Source organism: Lytechinus variegatus, chromosome 3 (assembly GCF_018143015.1).
Source record: "Lytechinus variegatus isolate NC3 chromosome 3, Lvar_3.0, whole genome shotgun sequence".
Taxonomy (NCBI): domain Eukaryota; kingdom Metazoa; phylum Echinodermata; class Echinoidea; order Temnopleuroida; family Toxopneustidae; genus Lytechinus; species Lytechinus variegatus.
The window spans coordinates 23,052,062-23,076,549 of NC_054742.1; the positions used below are offsets into that span (position 1 = coordinate 23,052,062).

Genomic DNA, 24,488 nt, shown 5'->3' on the forward strand with positions numbered 1-24,488 from the left:
CTTTTGAGAAGCAAAATTAAAATTTGTAATGGAAAAATGCCATTAAAACAAAGGTAAAATATCCTTAATTGTGGTTGAAAACTTTCTTTTTTTACTTGTCAATTTTTTTCGGGTACCAAATATCTCTTATTTATGGTTGAAAACTTTTCTTTTTTTTATGGGGGGGGGGGGGCTTGTCAAAATTATCCTCCCAAAAATTTGCCCACCCCCCCCCTTTTGGAAAATCCTGGATCCACCCGTCAGTGGTGGTGTGTTTTTTATGACTTTGGTTGTGATGGTGGTGTTCGCTGTAATGGTGGTAGTAATGGTAATACTTATGGTGGTTTTGGTGGTGGTGGTCTACTTGGATTGGTATTGGTGCATTTTTTGGTGGTACATAATGGTTGTCACAATGGTTTTGACTTACATGTATGTGGTGATAGCTGGTTAAGAAGGTAGTACTAGTATATTAATGGTTGTATTGTTGTTGATAGTGTTCGTTCTTATAGCAAATTTTGTGATAATGGTTGTGTTGTGTTTTGGGGCTGGTCCCTAGCTAGGATTTTTATGGCGGAGTTTCTGATTTATTAAATGTGTATTCAGAATCAGACCAGAAATTCTAACATTCTGAGCAATTTTGTAATCATGATAAATTATTAAGATGCGTATCTAACTAGGCAAGTAGTGCGAGCGCGAAATGAAATTTAGAATATATTGAAAGGAGATCTGTTTAGGACTGTTTGCAGTGAACCCGGGCAGTGACTCATGAGGATACATATCTTCTCAACCAATGATGATGAACTTGACATTCTAAGCACTCTTTGTAACCAAGATCAGGATGGGTATTTAAAAGAAATATTGCAAGCACAAAGCGCGAGGTGAAAATGTTGATATTCCGACCTAAAAACTGGACAGTAAAGAACAGAGTATACGGGCGCGAAGCGCGAGCTTTTTTGTCGATTTAACCCCAAAACAGGCCAGGGACAGTGGCTGAAGTTGTGATCGTGAATGATGGCGGATGAGGGGGTAGGATTTCGGTAGTTTCATATTCATGTGTCTAGGCTAAGTGGTAGCCTATGAGGCGACGATAATGCTGCATGCTCCGGACGTAAATATTGAACAGCAATAATAAAACTTTATTCCAGTTCATTTGAACAAAATTACATGTGATTACTCCCTTCTCTGCAATAAAGGGATTCACACTCTTTTCGTTCTTCATGAATCGCATGACAAATCCAGAACGCTATTCGTGTGGTGTGAGTGAATTAATTCCAGAATGCTCACTTGTATGTAGTAAAAGAAAGAAATACTTTCATTTTTTAAACATATTTTCCATCTCTTGTAACTTCTTAGGATTTTTTGTTTAAATATACTGAAGCCCCCTCTGCGGCAGACCAAAAGACATAATTGTGACAGAAAACCGACGCAAAAACTGGGCTTGTATAAAACCTGTCCTTAAGTAAATATGCAAACTATACATGGCAGTGTATACTCAGCAGGTTGGCGGCAATCGCCCAACAGAAATTTTTGAAAACTTACATTTTTGATCGAAAATTTTCACAAACTTCACCAAAAGTATGCACAAAATTTACCACAAACTGCAAAAGCGTCCTACGAATAAGTTTGGTCGTTTCGTTTGCTCGCTTTCAATTAAAAAAAATATACTCATCCTGCCCCCGGAAAAAAATATCTGCAAACGGTCCTGAAACTACAACAAATTTAACTGTATTTCACATCTTCAGAGAGAGTAATTGCACACATGGTTTTGCATAATACTTAACACGAATAGGGCACACAGTCCAAGGAAACTTGTGTGTAAGTATAGTAAAGCACTAACTGTAATGATAAAAATAAATTCCTAAATAGCAAGTATAAAATAAAAACACACACACTTGTACCACATCAATTCCCTAGCCTATCTGTAAAAGATGAGATAGCGAAATATTCAGGTGTTATTTCTAATATTGAATCATGTGTGAAGCTTATTATAGACCAATGAAAAATAATATCAATACAAAGTCGTGACGGTATCATAGCATTCCCTGCATAGATTATATTTACATCATACACAAATGACAAAACTTGAATATTTCTTCATTTTGTCGACGAAAACATCACCAGTCGCAAAAGCTAGGGCTTTTTAAAAGTTGCTATTCAAAAGTAATTTGTATCCAACAATCTGATGAAAGATTTGTGAAAGACATATTTAGTTGCTGATCTCATATTACAGGTTGAGAGAGTGATGTTAAAATCATCCATTTTCGACATCTTTACCAGTGGTAATTGAACTGTACTGCGTTGCGTCTGATACATTTTCTGGTAAAGAGTCTTCGGTCGGTTTCTTCCGAAAGTGACGCACTCCAAGAATAACCAAAATCTGTAAAAGAAAGATAGAGAGAGAGAACGAGAATATATCAGTTTAGTGGTGATGGTGAGCGCAATCAGATGCATGTATAATCAGTTTGAATAAATATGAAAATGAAATTATGATAATTTAGTGACGATGATAGCATTGATATGGAAATTAAAGTACAATGACCATGGTGAGTAGGTTTATTATGATAACATTATTAGCAAAAAGTAACTCCCCCTTTAAAATACTCAACTTCGGGAAGAAAACAAGTTTGAGCAAAACAGTTTGACAGGGAAGTTTGTATACTCTTTATTTAATCATGAGGTTTTTTTTTTTGGGGGGGGTACCTTTTTAAGTCTTTGTGACTGGACATGACAGCAAAACTATCACTATTTGAATGGCCACAGGAGTCATTTATAATATACCAATATAACAGTGAATGATGTTTACTCAACCATGACATGATGACGACCTTTTGTATAACATGAGAAGACACATTTTGTCCTAAAAAATTGTCACTTTTTTATTTTTCATTGAATGAATTTAATGGCTTTATAATTACAGATTTTTTTAAAGATCACAACTTTATAACTTAGCTTACTGAACAGTGAAAAGAAAATGGAGAAATGGGTTAGGAGGCCTGTAAGGGTCAAACAATAGTTGATTAACATTTACATCCCTTATTTATTTACCAGACACGAAATTCGTCAAAATTTTGTATCCTCTAGAATGACTCGTTTGACTCTTGAAAGGTGAATTCTTTACCTTCGATTAACAATCTATATCTGCACACAGAGATTAATGAAGCAACATTCATATCAAATATTTTTTTCTTCTCAAAACCGCTTCGTTGAGAGTTAAGGAGTGAGCAGTGGCGGTTCCAGTGGGGCATTTCCTGTCCCTGCCCCCCCCCCTTGAGAATTAAGTCAATATTGACACATACATAACTCGCCAATCAAAATGCGAGCGTGCAGCGCTAGCTGATACATTTTGACAATCAAGCCTGAAAAGAGATATTTTGACAACTTTATGGGATTCACGGAAGTAATAAATACCTGATACACCAAACTTTGCGTGCGCGCAGCGTGAGCAGAAAATACTAACATTCTGACCGTAAAATTGAGTTTTTTTTACATAACACTATTTAAAAATCAATGTATAAATCACACAAAATAATGAAAGTGTGATCTCCGAGGTGAAAAATGTTTTGTATATTGATTTCCAAACTTGATATTTAAGCTCCATATTGAACAAGTTATGTAAATCACCTAACAGTAACAGGCAATGCGAAAGCGAAGAGCGAGCGAAAATTTTATACTGACATGAAATTTTCTTTGTATTTTCCAAGTCTTCCCCTCATATTAATCTTTTTAATTCAATCGTCTTCCTCCTCTTATTTTTTCTCCTCTCTTTTCCTTTTTTTTTGCTCCGCCAAAAAGGGGGGGGGGGCCTCTGGATCCGCATATGCCTTATAGCTGTCAAAGACATTCAAAGGCGCATTTTTGGAGGAGCCAGCCAATCTGGGTCGCCTAGAAGGGAGCGTACACGGAGTGTTTTCCACTATAGCTTGCATCTTTGAAACAGGGGAGAGACGTTTACACACAACGCACTGGCTTCAGCCATCCGCCCGGGGTGGACTCGAAACCCACGATCTTTGGTTCGACGGGCAGACGCTTTACTGACTGAGCCAACTTTGCTCTAGGAGCCAACTTCGCTCAAATATCAATGAAAAAGGACCACAGCGCTTTAACATGCAGTGACAACGGTATTACTGTCTGCCAGCATACATTCTTATAGGCTAATTTACTTTTAAAATCTTATGTATTTTGCTAGGACTTAACAAGAGTCCGTGTCATTTAAAATAAATAAAGGGCTTTAGCATAAAAAATCCAATTAAATAAGACTGGGGTCAAGATTTTAATAGGTCTTAGTGCACTAGAATGAAATTAATAGAATTGAAATAAACCACCCAAACTACACATGAGGTTCGTGCAAATGTTACTGCGATTACATTTCATAAATGTCGGGTGTAAAATAAGGCAGATTTTTGCATATTTTTACCTAAGATTAACATGCGTATCCATGACGATATAGGTGGTATGTAAATGAGGGTATAACGATGCGCCACAATTTTTTAAAAATTTATTCCAGTGGCTTCAAATGAGTGCGTTGTTGCTATATCCATCTTTTTGTTATAGAGTTGCAATACTTTGACTTTATTGTATTTTTTATGAATTTAATCAAGAGCTTAATTTTTACCAATTTACCCCAAAAATGTTAATCCTGAATTCTCATAACATACAAAATAGCATTCAGGTTGTATGATTATCATTGACGCTGTATTATTACATGCAATTCGTATCGTATATCATGTGAAATTGAAATTGTATAAAATTATTCAAAACGTATCAACTTTTGTTTATTTTACAACTTTATTTTATTACATTTTCAATGTTGTGCCTGCTTGATTTGCCATAATTTTATCCAATCAGCGTGTTACTGTAGTCACGGTAGTCGTACGATACTGATTCTGAACACTAGCGTACCTACGGGGGGGGGGGGACAGAGGGGGCAGTCTGCCCCCCCGCGGCGAGTCACAACCCATACAAAAGACATATCCCAGCACCCTGACGAGCTTGAATACCTATTTTGCCCCTCCTGACGAACTTGAAGACTTTTTTTTTTTTTTTTTTTTTGCTTATCAAATTTTTCGACCGGTTTTGTCCCTCCCCCCCCTGTGGAAATCCCAGGTACGCCACTGATTCTGAATAATTATTTACAGGTGCTCCGAGCTTATTCAGATCTGACTTTTTCAAAATGAAAGCTGACTAAAAGAACTTATTATAATTTCTAAGCTCGTTTCAACACGATCCTTTATAGTCCAGGATACAGGCATAACCTTGTTTTTTTATATATACAATATTTTTTGATGGTTTCTTGTCAATTCGAGGGTGCTGATTACGAATCTGAATGATGCAACTGGTGTAACCTTGAGCATTTTCCGCGAATTGGCAAAATCCAATATGGCCACCAAAATATGCAAATTACCCATGAAAATCATAAAATTGTCCTCACATTGGCTGTGAAATGCATGCAATTGTGTGGCAGGAGTGAATTTTTAACAAAATGTTTATTTTCCTGATATTCAAAATGGCCGCCATAGGACATTGTATTCCTTATTATGTACAATATGAATAGTGAAAACTAATTTTCACAAAAATGAGCACTAAACTGCAAAAAATCGCGATGTATGAACAAAGTAATATATGCAAATCATCATTACTAACGATATATATCATTTATAATGTCGTATATGGGAACACTGCTGTATTTTGATATCTAAAATAGCCGCCACTGGCCCAAACAGTATTGCGCACAATGGCAATGGGGAACAAAAAATTCACAAGAGTGGTCACTGAAATGCTTATTATGAAGATTAAACAGGTGGAATACTGACTGTAAACGTAATTATTAACGAAATATATTAGTCATATGCCATGTATGTGGTGAATGTTGTATTTTGATATTCAAAATGGCTGCCAAAGGCCCTAAAAGTATAATGCACAATGAGAAATGGGAGAAAGGAAATCACAAGAGTGAGCGCTAAAATGCATAATATTGTGATTAATTAAGTGGATACTGTCTAAAAACGTATTTTCTAACGAAATATATCATTCAGGTTTCAAGTTTGTGTTAAATACTGTATTTCGACTTCCAAAATGGCCGCCATCGACATTAACTGTATTATGTAAAATGCAAAGTGATCTGTGAGTAAAATATTGTCTGAAAGTATAATTTCTATCAAGATATATAATTTATTCTGCCAGTTAGGTGATAAATAAGGTTATTTTAAAGTCAAAATGGCCGCTACAGTCCCTTACGGTATTATGCACAATATGAATGGGCAAATCATTTCAACATAATTTGGCTTTTCATGGTGATGTATGAGTGAAATGTTGTCTGAAAACATGATTTATAACAAAATATGTCATATCTTATGTAATTTAGGTGATAAATACTGTATTTCAACATTCAAAATGGCTGCCATATGCCCATTTTGTGAACATTATTTGTCTCCACCCAAATTGTATATTATACGATAAGTGCCTATGGTGGCCATTTTCAATTTAAAAATGCAGCATTTATCACCTTAATTACACAACATTATGATATATTTCGTTAGAAACCATGATTTTAGACAATAATTCACCCTTACATCACAATTCACAATTATATGCAATATTTAGAGTCGAGCAAAGCCAAATTCTGTCAAAATTATATGTCCCATGTTACAATGTACACAATACTTTTAGGACCTATGGCAGCCATTTTGGATTTCAAAGTCCAGCATTTATTACCTCCACCATGTCCACGACCAATATGTGATGTATTTAGTTAGAAATAATGTTTAAGACATTATCTTTACTCGTACATCACAGTTATATGCATTTTATGATTCTCACTTTTGTGAAAATTAGTTTCCCTGTACGCATGTTACGAAATTTAGTTAGGGCTTGTAGAGGTTATTTTGAATGTCAAAAAAAGTATTTATCACCAATATGGAAGAAGAAATGCGATGATTAAAAAAAACGTTTTCAAATAACGTTTTACTCATACAACAGGATTATATGGATGTCATAGTCTAGCAAATCCGAATTCTTTCAAAATTATATGTCCCAATTCACATTGTCAATAATGCTGTTATGGCCTTTAGGGGCCATTATGAATTTCATAATACAGTATTTATCTCATGTATGACTAAAGAAATGATATGTCTTGCTATTAAACATCTTGTCAGGCAATATTTTACTCATAGATCACAATTACATGCATTTTTGTACATGATAAATATAGGGGCTATGGCAGCCATTTTTAATTTCAAAATACAGCATTTATCACATAAATGGCATACGTACAATAATGTTTTTAGTCCGTATTCTACTCGTTTATCTTAATAATATGCATTTTAATGCTCAATCTTGTCATTTGTTTGGCCCCGGCCATTGCCATTGTACATAATACTCTTTTGGCCAGTGGCGGCTATTTTAGATATCAAAATACAGCGATGTTCCCATATTTGACATAATAAATAATATATCTCATTGGTAATGATGATTTGCATATATTACTTCGTTCATACATCTCGATTTTTCAGTTAAGTGCTAATTTTTGTGAAAATTAGTTTTCCCTATTCGTATTGTACATGATAGTGTATACAATGGCATATGGCGGCCATTTTGAATATCAGGAAATTAAATATTTCGTCAAAAACTATTTTTTTAGATTGTATTTCACTCCTGCCATACAATTTCATGCATTTCACAGCCAATGTGTGTACAATTTTATGAGTTTCATGGGTAATTTGCATATTTTGGCGGCCATATTGGATTTTGCCAATTTGCGGAAAATGCTCAAGGTTGCACGAGTGGCATCATCCAGATTCTTAATCAGCACCCCGAATTGAGAAGGAACCATCAAAAAAAATATTGTATATATATAAATAAACAAGGTTTGGTAATATTTCTATGGGGCCTATCCTGGACTATGAGTTGGGATCGTCTCACCAAGGCAGGCAAACATAGAAAAACTTAAAACGTGGGCGTCTAGCTCGAGGAACATAAAGTGAAGAAAATGAGATACAGGGATATAGGCAAATAGCAAACCGTACTAGAGGTTATTATTTCTAAAGAAAGATTCAACTCGCGAGTCGCGCTCGCATTTCGTATCCGTATATATATATATATTCACCCGAAGATCCCTTACCAACTCACTATGGACACTGACAGATCAAAGCACTAACTGTGAGTAGTGCATCTTGTGGCTGACAGCATTGAAAAGGGCTCTTTGTTTCTAAATAGATTCCCTGGTATGTCTATCTGTATTCAACCACAGTAAAGTATTGAGGTATAACATGTATTCATCTTGTACAATACTGTACCTTCCTTCATCCCTCCTTATGATTAATGTCCAACAAGGCATGACGGATCACTCAAGGGTGTATTGTCCTCGTGATTATGCCATTCAATCTAGAGTTCCAATATTTATTATATCTCCGATATTATGTGAAACTTTCGCTTTTCTTTCTGTGAAAAAGTCGAAACGACGAATACAGAAGTGCTGTCTTTTATTTCTAACACCAATCTGAGAAGAAAAAATGCACAGGTGGCTAAACGCAAAGGGAAAGTGGAAATAGTTTCTATACAACTTTGCATATTCTTGAGAGATTTTATATAACGTAAAACGGAAATATTTTCCAAAAGCTGGCAAGCCATCTCTTTTTTACTATATCTGAACATCATGGACTGTTTTGAATATGATATAAAATTGAAATGTTTTACAATAATACGGTATATCCCACTAAGCACATCAAGATGGAGGAATATGAATGAGGAATTCTGTAAATGCTACTGGCCCATATAATCCGTAGCTTGATGTTAATCTTCTAATAGTATTACCTTTATCTACTTGAAGACATATGAGGACATTTTCCAAACCCTTTTTAAAAAGAATAAACTAATATCATGGCCATACGCAGGGGGGGTAGGGAAGGGGAGCAATTGTCCCCTTCTCCAGAAATTTTGAAAGCCTATATTTTTTCACTGAAAATTTCCATGAAAATCCTCCAAAAGTGTACACGAAATTCTTTAACTTCACTTTCGAAAATACAATATGCTCCAATGAAGTAGCTCCGTCGCTTCGCTCCCTCGGTTTCAATTTTCGTCAAAAAATATTTACGTGTGTTGCCCCCCCGGGTTTTTTCTGCGTACGTCCATGATCAGTATTGTGCATGTAGGCTCCATGACTCTATGGATTTTAGCCACACTGAGAGCCTTAGCCTGCTCGAGGAGACGAAGGATTTACAAAGACAACTAATTTGGCCGTTCTTTTTTTTCATACGATGGATTTTTGTACACTGTAGCATTCCAAACAGTTAATCCTGCAACTATTTTAATTTATCTGTGTTTCCTCCCTCAAAAGAGGAAGCCCCCACGTTTTTATTGGTAACACTTCTTCGCGTATATATGCATCTCAATGGGGATAGATCCACTGGGTAGATCCATAGTTCACTGGGTAGTAGACACTGATCTGAATACAAATCAGTGTTAGTAGATCCATTGTACTTGGTATTTTGCTTTTTCTTGACATGAGGATTAGTTCTTCATTAATGCCCCGAGTTATATTGCTCATTTGGATTAAGCATGGAGACATGGCATTGATTAAACATGTCGTCTGCGTTAAATGGCGCCATGCCTGTATGTATATCGGTTAGAGGTTAGAAGGAACTAAAATCAGTAGCAGATTTAAAAAGTCGGAAAAGTAGCTTTACATTTCTACAACAAGAAAAAGGAAGAACAATACTGTATTGGGTAAAATTTTAACAATAATCCAGATATAACCAGGCTTACGAGATTAGGAAAGAAAGGGATCTCATAGTGGTGCTTAAAGGAAACCAAAACCCAAGAAAATAAAGATTCAAATCCTATCTAATTCTCTTTGTCCAAAGTAAATCCTAAACCTATTTCCGAATTGGAAGTGCGCGGTAGACAAACCTTGCATAGGGGTGTATTAACGTTTGGAGTCGTTTGTCTCAAAATTGCATGATTAACAGCTTCTTGGTATAGGCTACAGAGGTACAAAGAATGCGAAGAAGAGGATGAGGAGGAAGAAGAAGAAGAATAATGATAATAATAATAATAAGAAGAAGAAGAAGACGAACACTCTACAAAATATTGGGTACAAGTGCCCAGTGAGGGCAATCATAATTATGTCCAACCAACATTGGGAATCTTTTTTGGGCATTTTTATTTATACAGTGTGGTGAAAATTTTGGTCATTGTAAAGTAATTAGTGCTTATTTTCTAACCTTACTGGACAATATCCTTCTTCCCGTATTGGGTAAAATACTGCCCAAAATTGGTTAGACACATGATTACCCTCGTGTTAGTAAAAATTTTACCCAATATCTTTTACAGTGAAGAAGAAAAAGAAGAAAAGAAGAAAAAAAGAAAGATAAAAAAAGGAAAAAAAAAGAAAGGAGGGAAGGAAGGAATGAAAGAAGGTAGGAAGAAAGAAAGAAAGAATGAAGTGAAGATAGAAATATAAAAACAGAAAGAAAAGGAATAAGTAATAAAGTTGTTTACGTGACTAAGTTTTATACTAAACTCCGTTTATGAAAAAAATGTTGACAAAAACGTTGCGAATATATTTGCCTTCACCAAGATAAGAATTGAAAAGCGACTAATATGACGAAGGGGTGAACCACCTTTTGAGATATATTAATTTGTTTTCTTTTTATCCTTAAATCGAGGTTTTCATTCACAACAACATATACATATTATATACAAACATTTAACCAAAACATAGTTTAACAATGCAATGATTTTTTTTAATGTCCCATTTTTACCAATTCAAAACTTGCTTTTTTGTTTAAATGAACTTTCTAATTATGTTTGTTTTATTTTATGTGTTACTGTGATACTTGTAAATACTTTCGTATTGTCTCACATTGACATGTTTTTAATGTTCACGGACTTGCTGAAAAGCAGTCTGTTATGACTGAATGTACCGTACTTTTAGGACCTATTAATTAAATAAATACAATACAATAAGTAAACAATCATAGAAACCAATAAATAATTTACATTATATTTTTACGTTTGAATAAGCTCTTTATATAATTTAGATAGAAATTGAGCAATAACGTAAAACAGATTACACATAACGTGGCTAACATGGCTGGAGTTTTGCAGATTATAACAATTAATATTTATTTCGTCTATACAGTGCGTATAGAAAAAAACGGGACAGATTTGAAAAGTCTATAACATTTTCGTTTCAAATATATGATCTCTATATTTTGGTGTCAATACATGCTCTGGAGTCTTATCCTTCAATGCTATTAAAATAATTTAGTTTCGTTCATGCTTGAGCGAACACAGAATGTTTTTTGTCTGGGGTAAAAAAGGAGGCTTGCGCCAAAATGGCATAAAATGATAAATATGATGGTCGGACTTCTTGCTAATTAGCAGACTTCCTCTTAATATTTTCATTAACTTTGCCATAATTTTCGAATTATGTGGTCAAAATTCATTTCCAAATCTACTTGTTTGCTTGAATATTTCTGTTGTTCCTTTTTAATATGTTCTCTTTTAGCTTTGAATATTCCTTCTTTATAGGCAAGAACATAAAAAAAAACAAAGTATGGGAGAGCGTGTTTTTTTCTAATTCTTTCATTGTGTGCTACAAAGGTTATGGTGCCTTTGAACAGTGGCATACTGAGGGGTTGGGGCTTGGGATGCCCCCCCCCCCAATAAAAAAATTATGATCAAGGAAAAATTGGGAAGAAAAATAACAGAAAACATAAAAAGTGAAATATGATATCATTTTCTGAATATTATGTCAAAATCACAAAACTGGATATTTTAATGAAAAAAGTGAAATTTTTTGCTTGCTCTCTTCACAACTTTTTAATACATTTTACCCGATCTGCCATATCTTGCTCCTTCAAAATTGACTCAATACACCATTGCCATTGAAAGACATTAATCCTTTCCTGTTTGTCCCGTCAAGCACATATTAATAAAACTTAAAGGATTCAAGAACCCCTTGAAAATAGGATTCATGTCTTTTATAGGTACAATAGCATAATTTGTTCACACAATAATTATTAAAGGTACCATAACATTTTTTTTCACATAATAAAAGGATTTGAATAATTACAAATTCTCCTAAATGCAAATCTTCTTACTTGGGTTGACAAAAAGTCTCATCTTTTCTTACTTATGAAGGAAATTTCAAAGGTAAAAGAAGTTGAAATGAAAAACAATATAATTCAGGTAAATAAATTTGTAAATGAAATTTGACAGCATAATTCGAAAATTATGGCAAAGATAATGAAAAGATTAAGAGGAAATCTGCTGATTAGCCAAAAGTCTAATCATCAAATTTCTCATTACTGCCATTTTGGCGCAAGCCTCTTTTTGAACTCCCGACAAAAACGTCCCGTGTTCGCTCAAGCATGAACAATTTTTTTTTTTAAATGGCTCTTCAAAGATAAGATTTTAGAGCATCTATAAACATTAAAATATTGATAAAACAATTTGAAACAATTTTTGTAAACTTTTCAAAACTGTCCCGTTTTTTTTTATACGCACTGTATAGAAATAATAATCTTGAAAATATAAAAATATCAATAATCTTCCAAACTAGTCGAACATCTTAACATTACGCAAAGAAATGAAATGAAAGAAATATATAAATAAAATAAAGAAAGAAAAAGAAGAAGTGAATAAAGATGTCTATATGTGACTAAGTTTCAATTCTGAATTATGTTTACGGAACAAAATATTGATAAAAAACGTTGCAAATATATTTTCCATCACCAAGATAGAATTAAAAAGAGCGAGCAATGTATCGAAAAATTAATGTGAACCACCTTTTGAGAATATATTATTATTTTCCAAATAATTTATAAGTAACCTAATATGTTTCATGTGATCGCAGATTTTATATATAGAAGACTTTCAAATCCATTTTATATAAAAAGGAATTCTTACCACAATACTCAATGATGCGACTAGAAACGCTGGCCAGATAGTTTTATGAAGTAAACTGGGTGTGTTCTGGACCTGAGCAGTATTATCAGATTCTGAAGAAAAATATGAAAAGCTTATTCATCAAGCATACACGAAACATCATTATGTTGCATATTATGTTCTCTGAATTATTGGATTGTGATTTCATGAGTATAATTATTTCTCACTACATTCATTCCCACGCATTAATTCCATTCATCCAATAATGCTGAATATTAGTTTCACAAAACAGTCAACTCAATTTAAACTAGAGCTCTTATCAGATGGCCACATATTCAATCAAAATGAAAGTTTCTTGTCAAATATTTGTCATTCGAAAGAGTAGGATTAACTATGTTATCAAGAATCTTCTATTTCTTCATAATAAAGATTAGGTGCCCCTCTCTTAGCGATATAATAATTCTGTCCTTGAGAAGACTATGCTATTTTTAATGAAATTTAGTTCTTTTGGCGTGACTGTGGTGGTTGTTCTGATATTATGTATAAATACTTACTAGATAAAGATGAATTACTTGTTGATATGGTTGTAATTTTGTTGTATACCACATTCACTGAGCTGGCAATGCTTTTGATGAGTGCTGTTGTCGGCATAGTAGTAGGAACATCAGATGAGACCGATGCTGTTACTTCCAACGTGGTTTGAACTTTAGAGTGAAAAACAAGAGGCAAATGGTGTTTTATATAAATATGAAATATGCCGATAATTATGTTTTTTTATTGGGTGGAGGGGTGCTATTTTGACGATGAAATTTCAATATGAATTATTTTACTTTCCATCATTAGGATATAAATGCATGTAAATGCATAATATTTCAAATTCACGTTTTTGATCCTTGGCTGTACGTATAAACTATTTTTTTTGGGGGGGTGTTGATGATGAGGATGATGCACAGCATTTGTATAGCGCGATATATTGTCAAAGACATTCAAAGGATCATTTTTGGAGGAGCCAGCCAATCTACAAGGGCGTGTTACAACCGATAATGTCGCAGCAATGCTTAATGTCACACCAACGCATAATGCCGCAGTCAACGCATAATGTCGTAACATTTCTAACGCATAACGTCACATGTCGCAACGCTGTCGCAACAAATTTCTAACGCATAACGTCACAATCATGTCGCAACGCATAATGTCACAACGGTATTTTCTTCAGGACTCGAGTTACAGATAAGATATAAAATATGCTTTCACTAAGTATTTTGAGACACGAGAAAGAGAATTAAGTGATTTCGAAATCAGGATTACTCTTTTTATGGATATTTATCGGTTTATTGCCATTTCTTATATTGCCTTTTTTTCCCCACTATCGCATGGTCTAATGTCATTTCGTCTACCATTTAGTCAACTATCAACATAGTCCAATAACCATTTCGTCTAATTACTATCTCGTCTAACAGCCGTTGGTCTAATAGCCGTTTTCTTTATCATCATTTAGTCAATTTTTCAATTGGTCCAATATCCATTTCGTCCAATATCATTACTTCTATTACCTTTTGGTCTAATAGCCAATATCGGTCTAAAAAGCCTTGTTCTACTTTCATTTCGTCCATGTTCCATTTGGTCTAACTTCAGTTGGTTCACTATCACTTTGTCTAAACCCATTTCGGCTAACAATCATTTGGTATCGTTGCCATGGGTCCAATTTAATAAAGTTTAATGACATTTTAATGTTTCCCTTATTTTTCTCAAAACATACTATGGACAACTCGGTGATATGTAAAAATAGGAGTCGATGATGTCCATCACTCACTATTTCTTTTTTTATTGTTTGAATTATACAATATTTCAATTTTTACAGAATTGTACATGTTCAGGAAGGAATAAAATTCAATTTAACATGACAAGTGGGAGAAAATCAAAATATTTCACATTTCCTATAATAGAATACAAAAGAAATAGTGTGTATTGTCATCACTTCCCTCATTTGCATACCGACCAGGATGTACGTCTGACTGTTTTTGCGAAACTTTAAAATGTCATATCTTTCTTATTTTGCTTCCGATTTTAATGAAATTTTCATTGTTATGCTTGTTGGGTTTGTCTCTTTTTATTCATATCAACTTTTTGTTGCGGAGGATTTGTCCTTTAAATCCAGATATTTGAGTTGCACGGTAATTCGATTAGTGAGTGACATTTATAGCGGAGCAATATTGTCGCCGGAGCAAAGTGTCATGGAACCCAAGGAGAACGTTCCCATCGCAACAAGATCACTTTACGCGATGTGGTTCTGACAACCAGTTCGTCTGAACTGGTTTCCTAAGTTCAAGAAAATATACTGAGAATGGGGTCTAGTTCAGGCACACGACAGATATGAGCAGAACGTTTTGCGCCACCTGAACACGTACCCTCTTGTCCCTATAAACCAATGTACATACTTCTTTGAGATTCAAATATGTCATTTTACAATTCCCTTGTATTATCAACCTACCTGTAGAAGGACTTGTTGTGGAAATGGGTATGACGTTTAGTATTTTGGTTGGATGTTTGTAGCACAATCCTGATGTCTTGTCTGCTAAACAACATCCATACAATCCTGATTCTTCTGATTCCACGCCAAGTATTGTCATTGTGCAAATGACCTTGTTACCATCAAATGTCGGACCAGATCGGACATATCTTGGGCTTCCATCAATTATTGTCTCGTTGTGTGTGAAGCTGATTGATTGACATGAAATTTGGGAGCTAAATCCACCTGAAATGATCACTCGACAGTCTAACGTCACGTCGGAGAACTCTACAGGCGACCATCCTTCTCGACTAGCGATAAATGTGGCTGAAACATTGAGATGAAAATTAATATTCTGATCGTTTAATAAATGAATATAATACTTTGTTACGTTATTTCAACCTTCCAGGTTTTATCTCTGTTTGGCAATCATGAAAGAGGGACCAGTAGGTTCATGTTGTGAGTTCATTCAATTAGAATATAGTGGATTAAATCTGATATTGGCTGTATAAAAACAGTGTGAAGAATGGTATACACAATACACAAGAGGGAGCGGAACAATTTTGAAATTTAGGGGGGGGGGTGGAGGTGGGCTGACAAGCAAAGAAAATCACAATCAGATGTTAATTTTCACGTTTTTGTGCATGGTTTTGGGGAATAGGGTGGAAGGCACCCCCCCCCCCCGTTCCGTGCTCCCTGGTTGTTGGGAGATGTATTTCATCACGAAAATGTGAAAAATTTTATCATAAATTCATTTTATTTGATGACGAATCCAAGGATTTAGCAGTTTTTCTCATTCATTACCCCCCTCCCTTAACTCCATGAAATTCATACCCGATACATGTACCGATTTCATCTTTGCAACCAAGACCATTGTAGGAAGCATGACATATACCCATCCCAGTGAGGTACAGGGGGGGGGCTTGTATGGGGACTCTTGTCACCCGTCACTCCCCCAGAAATAAAAAAAAATAATAAAAAAATCACGACCAAGAAAAAAAGAGAAAAGGAAAGAAAGAAGGGTGAAATATGATATTTTCTTAATATCATATTCATTCATTCATGTGCATTTATTTCGTTCATATATTGAAAATAACATTTACAAAACATATTGGAATATACAAGAAATAGAAATAATTTATGAAACGAGGAGACAGCTCAGAAGGCAGATAACCTTTTTTTTATGCTGTCACCAATAGAACAAAATACAAATTATATATAAAAAAGCTTACAATATACAACACCTAAAAAAAATTAAATACCTAACATAAAAACAAAGTAACGATAAAGCATGTCATATAGAAAGTGAATTTGTAGTTGTCAATTACATATGATTTTAGTCTCCTTTTGAAAAGTGAAATGGAAGGGCGATCTTTTATATAGGAAGATTATTACAAATGATTGTATTTTTGAAAAAATAGATTTTTTTTAGCAACATTAGTTCTCGTCAATGCAATATCAAAATCTATCACAAAATTTGATTTTGGTAATATTTTTTTTGCTCGCTCGCTTGCTCACAACTTTTTTTATATATAAATTATGCCCGATACACCATCTTGCCCCTCAAAATGTTTGGCTTACGCCACTGCCCATCCCCTATAGGTTCGGTATAGATTTTGTATTGTGATAATTATATAACAGAAGAAACATATTCAGATCAAACAAAACTCGGTCAATGGCCTCGAAGTCCTTCAGCAAAGTCGAAAACCTTGATTATCTCAGGTTTTAGATCTACACTATCACACTCAAGAGAGTTTAACAAAGTTAGATATGGCTTATCCCAGATTAATGGGATCAATGATCTAAGAAATGAAATAATTCGTTTTAAATTTCACAAAGGAAGTATTTAATCTGATTATTGTTTTATAGTTTCTAAAAAGAAATGTATATCTTAATGAAATATAGAACGAAGACAACGATTAAAATTCAAGCATGAAATAATACACTTGCATTATATTCCAGCAAAATGAAATTGCCTTTGAAATAATCCGGAGTAGTATCCAGTGGCGTACAGATGGAGTGGGCTTATATAAGAAGACGATTTCTTTCTTAGCATTTTTTTTTGGAAAGCGCACAAATTCAGCAATCAGGCCCGGGGGGGGGGTGTATAGGCATAAATTAAGATAACTTTGAATAGATCTAGGCTCTGGTGAGTTTTGAAGACGAATTATCACGAAAAATAATAACTCGTATAATAATGTGGGCATATAGTTCGCCTGTAATTGTAACATCGAGGGGTCGTTATCGATACAGAGGTCCGAGGCTCAAAACCTGGGTCACGTCTTTCAGATTATGACATTAAAAAGACTCGAAATAATGATAATATCTGATGATAGAAAGACCTGGCGAAGATTTTCATGATGAATGACAACACTTTATTAAATGATTTTTTTCTCGCTCTATACCCACTATAGCGTACAGCATGGTGATATCTAGCTAATCAAAACATTTCAAAATAGAAGGACGGACATTCTAGATTTTTTTTTAGAGTATGAGCATGACTATGTATCATTTTATGGTGAAATAATTATGATCGTTTAACCAATAAGAGTTTTTTTTCCCTCTCTCTCTCTTGTCATTTAGTGCAAAATAGGATTGTGTATGCAGGTTTACTTGAGAAAGGTAAGCAATTTCAACAATTTACAGTCGACCATAGGCCTATATATTTAAATCCCACATACGAAGCACCCTTTCTTTTTCGCTGCAGCTCTCTCGTTAATCCTAATCAAGATAGATTCGGAAACACGTCACTAATATTGTGACCCTCAGAACTAGAAAATATTAGACGAATTGATGCTTGTTACTCAATATCCGACGCTCAGTGACTTTATAAAATAGAAATAACTTCCTTTCTGCAATAAAACGACGAGTAAACCCTACTTAAAAGCTTTTGAAAGAAAGAAAGTTTTAAGAGTGATGTATCGTGCATGAGACAACCACTCACAAAAATGCAAACAACCCTTCAAAGATTATAATCTCAGCCCTGTTAATGTTGGAGAGACAAAGTTCTAATCAATAATATTGCTCCTTGCTGGCAGAACTCATCTCCATCTTCTTAAAATTGACAAAATGGGGGGGGGGTTACAAAAGTTGTCAGCTCCAACCACAGTTAAAGTCAGAGACCAGTTTTTCTTATCCAATCAAAGTCTTGGCATAGGATTCATTAATTTGTCATAGCTGACAATCTCTTAGTCAGTGCTAAATAACATTCATGCAAAAATTCACAAACTGCCAAGAAGTAGTATATGTGTTTTGAATGTTTTAAGCCGACATAAAAGTGCCGTGATTATGATACAATTTCATCAACAAATTCTGTCTGCCAGAAACTCTCATTCTACGTTCATTTTGGACATCTATAGAAGCTACTTTGGAAAAAGGGCGGCAGAAAAGAAAAGCAGATTGAGGACAAGATCTAAAGCAATATATGATATACTCGATCTAATAGGGCACCACCCAACCAGCTTCGATAACTGCCCCAACAATTTACCCTCTCACCTTGACACCTCCATTCTTCTTCAGAAAGATTAAAAAATACATGATAATGCCGCTTGAGGATATTAAGGTCGGCTTTTGTACCTTTATGCTTTTGCATACTAGTATGGATTTCCCCAGGTATAAAGGTGGCTCACACTGACCATGCTGACTAAACAAACCAAATTGATAATATTTTGTTTCCTGAAAAAAAAACACAGAAAATTATTTCAATAAAAGGCACCTATCGAAAATATCGCAAATTTGATATGTGATATTAGAAAGTTTAAATCTCAATGTAAAAATTACAACTATGATACTTATCAGCATCTTGGAATAAATGTCATGACTGATTGGCAATAATTAGGCCAATATGTGTTGTTTAAAAACAATTTTGATAGATCATGCATCCACACTCTCTATCCTCAATAGATAACACTCTTATTATTTAAGTGGCTTCAAAGCATTTTACAAAGTTCAGGTTGATGCACACAATAATTGAATAGGACCGTTTTCAATGAAGGAGACAGCGGACAACTTGTGGGACCCGGTGCTCATACCATTATTGAGGGATGTAGTAGGAAAAAAAAAAGTTGTCACCAAATTTGAAATTCGTTCTGACTTTTTGGAGACTGCAGTCTGAGCTTGATGAAATTCCGATATGGAGTGATGAGAGAGTCTGCTTCTTCTCGAAGACACGTATTTACTCTTGACAGGTTTTAAACATGATAAAAGGGTGTTCATGATTTCCCAATTCCAACGCAATTCCAAACTTATGACTTTGCTGTTTTTTTTTTCTAATCTTGCGTTTTGCACTGTTTATATCTTTTATCATGATAATTGGAATAATCTTCCAAGCGAAATAAGCAGCTGTTTATCTCTAAGTATGTTTAAATGTAAACTGAAATCATTTCTTTTGTCCAGTTATGTACACCGTTAAGACGCACTGGCTGAATATATATAATGTATTTGATTTGTACCTTTTTAAAGGTATAATGTGGTATAGTTTTTCATTTTTTTTTCATTCTTCGCTCACCCCTCCTATATTTCACATTGTCCACTTTTCCTCTAATTCTTTACCCCTTGATTTTGCGCTGTTTGGCTTTTCCTTTGTAGTCTACTATTCTTTAGTGTCCGATCTCCTTACGAACTTCATAATTATTTTAAGGAACCTGCAGACACTACAAGCTCTGCTTTTTATGCAGGTTCCTTCATATTTCACTTTATTTACTGCCATTATCTTTGTATTTTCTATGTTACCAAATGTATTTCTTGTATTATGTTATTATTTTGTTATCTTGTGAAGAATGAAAATAAATTCAATTCAATTGTAATCTTATATTTTACATTGTGAATTTCTCTATTTTACTCAATGTTCTGACACGGTTATATGACAATGTATTTTTTATTAGAATCGGATAAATTCATTAATTATTTGCGCCGCCCTATTTGGAACAAATTCAACAAGCTTCAGCAAGTAAAGGGAGTATATGCACGATCACATATTTTGTTTGCCGCAGTAATTGCTCCTTTTTAAAACGTCGAATGTTATTTATTTCATTAATATTATTCATCTATTCATTTATTTCAATTATGTATTCATTCATGTGTGCATGCAGGCAGACAGGCGTGCATTTCTTTAGCACTTCCCCTGGATGCCGATTTTACTTTTAAAATTCGAACAAATAAATTAAGCTTGACAAAAAAGCTTGTTTTACCGAGTTGTTGGTGTATGGTTTCGATATGATGGGAGTGCAACAGCATAGCCTACGAGTGAAAGTACACGCCTTCATGCTGCTTAATGATATCTCATATAATAGTTCCGAAGAGTTGTGGGCCTATAACCGATCCTTGCGTTACACCATAATCCAGGGACTGATAAATAAAAAGTACACCTTAATTCCGCACAAGTCTGTTTGTAAAAACTAAAACACAAACTGGTATTTTTCCATGCCATTGTCATGATATTTTTTGCAGAACAAAGATTAGAAGGCTGCTGACAAATCGAGCAGACCAAGAAATGCACAGCAGTCTCAGTATGATGACAATACGGAGTTTCGTAACTTCAGTAGATGCTCAGAAACGTGGATCAGTGCAGTGCTGCCTTTCTAACGCACTTTTTGTGTAGAAATGACAAGCCTGAAACTCATCTTGAACCCGGGTTGGGCTTACTGATTTAACAATATTTTCTTGAGATTATAAAAATTTATTGCTTTTCGCACAATAAAGTGATGCGAAACAAACACGTGGCCACTAGCATACCTAAGGGGGGGGGGGCAGACTGCCCCCTGACGAGTCACAACTGGTGCAGGGGACGTACCCCTGCATGTCCCCTCCCCTGACGAGTTACAACTGAACCAGATGAATTTTGAATACCCCTAAAAGATGACGGAGGTAGCTCTATTGTCAAGAATCAGCAGAAAGGAATATGGAATTAAAGTTTTGTATCTTGTTGTTTAGAAAATAATCTGCATCCTTCAATTCTGAACTTCGGCCTATTCACGATGTGCACATCGTTCTCCTTTATTGTAAAGCTATCATTCAACAGTTGCAGCACATCTAGGGGGGGGGGGCACTTACACTGACGAGTGGATACCATGCGCGACCAAAAAACACGTAAAAAGGATTCTTTTTCACGATAGGGCACGTTACGTACGTAACGTGATAAGGGTGTCAAAAACACAAAAAATAATGAAAAAAGGGTATCCATTTCGCTAGGAAAATTACGTGTTTAGGGTCGAATTTGCGGGAAAGATAAAACAAAATTAAAACGTTTTATAAAGGATGTCCTTTCTGCCCCAACACTTCGTGTTTAGAGTCTGATTTGCGCGAGGTGTAGAAGGTGGGGTCGTACTATAATAAGGTAAAGCCGACGACCGAAGGACCCGTAACAATAAAACATTCCTGTACTTGTTTAGGGGTTCATTTCAGGGAATATTTGCCAAGAGTATCGTTTTGATTCCAATACTTGCATTTTTAGAATATGGAAATTACGTGTTTAGGGTGCTTTTCGAGACCCCATGGTCGCGCATGGTATCCACTCGTGAATGGAATTGGCCCCCAGGCTGTTCATGTACTTGAGTTAGCTTGTTGGATTTTCAAAAGGGAAAGGCCCATCAAGTATAAAGATTCCCGATCTTGTAAACTCACCGAACTATTCAACCGTATCACCAACATTAAAATGTCAGCTTATCGGCGTCGACAACGTGTGCATAATTCTAAGAGTTCCTGTGGATTTCAATATGAAATCTCTGACTTGATTAATCATTTTTATTTGTAAAAAAAAAATCGCCTTAACCGGATTTTAATATCATTTAGAATTTTGCACTTTATGCAATTTTTTAATCTTTTTAAAAACTTATACAGGTAATATGAATATAAGTTACTACAAGCTTTTTCAAGATTTTAGTCATATAGCAGGCCATATCGATCCTGGGTGAACATTTCTTGCACATACGATAGTACATAAAAGAATATAAATGAGCCTGTTATTTGCCTGTACATTTGATTTCGAAGAAGCACTCTTTGTGATAATAAGTATTAAGCATGTTCATGCATAACTATTCAGATCAAATAGATAATACACTTGGGGATGGGGAAGTATTTGGAACAAAGTAGACCTGCATGAATCTAATGTTCATACCTGGACCATAAACATGGTAAATGGCAAAATTTTATATTCGTATGAACGTGATGAGCAATATGACGTACGTTAAAGTAAAACGATAAGACTATAACAAAATGAACAAAATTGTCATGCGCTCATAAGAAGACAAAAAAATGCTGTCTATAGTTGTTTCAACCAGAAAATTTTAAAATACATGTACTGTACATAGAAATTTTGTGCAACACCCAGCTACATGGAATATTGCCTCTCTAGATAGGGGTGGATCCAGGATTTTCCAGGGGGGGGGCACTTTTTCCCCAAGGAAAATTTGACAAGCAAAACAAGAAAGTTACTCACTCTAAAAAGGGGGCATATACTTGTGTAAGAACGGCATTATTACATTAAAAAAATGATTGTGGCTCTCAAAAGGGAGGGGCACGGGCCGGATTTGGCCCCCCGGATCCGCCACTGGATATATATTGGGAAATAAGATCAAATATCGATCACATATGGCATTTTATTATTACAAGGACCTTACCTGCCGAGTGGACCAGCTTAATATCCAGAGAAAGAAGAATGATGACAAAAGTCAGGAAAAACGGTTTTCCTTCAGACGGCAACATTTCCCAAGGAGTGGACGATACTGTACGTCTACGAAGGCAAATATCCAACATTAACTTTGAATGCCGATAAACCCTTTTTACAGGGGTTTGTCTTCGTCTACTTGATAACCATCATTCGTTTTAATCCATTGTATGAGAGAACCTGCTTTTCACCATGGTCCATGTATATCAAAAGAATGATGAAAATCGCGTGGAGATTACAATTTATCCTGTTCGAATGAATTGGTCTACTTCATTGTCCAGTCACGTATTACCGGCTATAGGGGTTGCCCAGTGATCCGGGCCAGTGATGCAGAAATTTCATAAAACCTTGTACAAAGTATTCTTGGAAACTGCTCCAACTTACACCCAATGTACAAGGACTCTGATTTTAATAATGTCTCACGTTTTGACCAATAGTAATATTGTAGAGTCAGTAAGATAATATAAGGGGCATTTTAGTGTGCCATTCTCGACATACATTCTCACTTTCGAGCAATACAGCAATAATCTAGAATTGGAAAAACCATAGCATTATATAATGTGAGTAAAGTATTTTCATTGACACATCCTTTTAAACTTCATGATACCTAAATTCAGATACATGTTCTGTCCATAATAATTCATTATCAATAATTATACCTAAACATTCAAAAGATTGAACTTGTATAATCTCGTGACCATTACAATTTATTTTTAATTGAGATTCATTGAAATGAATAGAGTATAATGTAAGTCGAACTCGTGTACCAATTATTTTTCGTAATTCATCATCATGCTGTTTTTCTAACCAGCAGGCTACATTAGACTAGCCCCGGGGACGGGGACCCTCCTTCCACACCCTCCATCCGCTTGGTTTACTCCCTCGAGGATCAACCACTGTAAAAAATTATGCCACCTACAAAAATTTGGCTTCCTAAAAACTGGAAGCGTTCCGGCTCGCCGTATAGTGTTTAATCAGTCGAAACATATTGCATGCCTATTTTGTATAGGACCTTATTGAAAATAAGCCACTCATGTTTCATGGGTTATCCTGTTAAGGTATTCTTCTCACTTATTGTGTCTTCTGTCCTGTGATAATCTTGACGAATGAAATCAATCAATCAGTCAATCAATCAATCAATCAATCAGTCAATCAATCTGAAACCAATCAATCAATTTGGCCCCCCTCTCTCCGGTAGGTTGATGATCAATTCGGCCCCATATGTCGAACATCGATTCGGCGCCCCATAGTGAAACATAATTTCACCCCTATTATGTCGACCATCAATTCGGCCCTCCTAGTAAGAACATCAGTCCGGCGCCCCCTCCTATGCCGAACATCAATTCGGTGCTCCTAGGTAGAACATCAATTCGGCGCCCCCCTATATGTCGAACATCAATATACGGCGCCCCGAGGTAGAACATCAATCTGGCGCAACTAGGTCGAACT

General features: G+C 35.2%; 1 protein-coding gene across 1 annotated transcript; it reads right to left on the reverse strand.

Annotated features, from left to right (window-relative positions):
• Positions 1–163: 163 nt before the first annotated feature.
• Positions 164–23,298, reverse strand: LOC121410535. Its single transcript, XM_041602690.1, has 5 exons — positions 22,993–23,298; positions 15,359–15,703; positions 13,422–13,571; positions 12,889–12,980; positions 164–2,356 (listed from the first exon to the last, which is right to left on the reverse strand). The coding sequence occupies exons 1-5, from the start codon at positions 23,126–23,128 to the stop codon at positions 2,231–2,233; spliced, it is 849 nt and encodes a 282-aa protein (XP_041458624.1). The 5' UTR covers positions 23,129–23,298; the 3' UTR covers positions 164–2,230.
• Between the last annotated feature and the right edge of the window lie 1,190 nt (positions 23,299–24,488).

What these genes read in the sequence shown, in the direction of transcription:
- LOC121410535 (XM_041602690.1), bottom strand. Translation starts at nt 23,128, where the DNA reads ATGTTGGATATTTGCCTTCGTAGACGTACAGTATCGTCCACTCCTTGG. An exon ending in TAAGCTGGTCCACTCGGCAG is followed by an intron (nt 15,704 to 22,992) that starts GTAAGGTCCTTG and finishes TCAATGTTTCAG; the next exon opens with CCACATTTATCGCTAGTCGA. An exon ending in AAGTAATTCATCTTTATCTA is followed by an intron (nt 12,981 to 13,421) that starts GTAAGTATTTAT and finishes ATTTTTCTTCAG; the next exon opens with AATCTGATAATACTGCTCAG.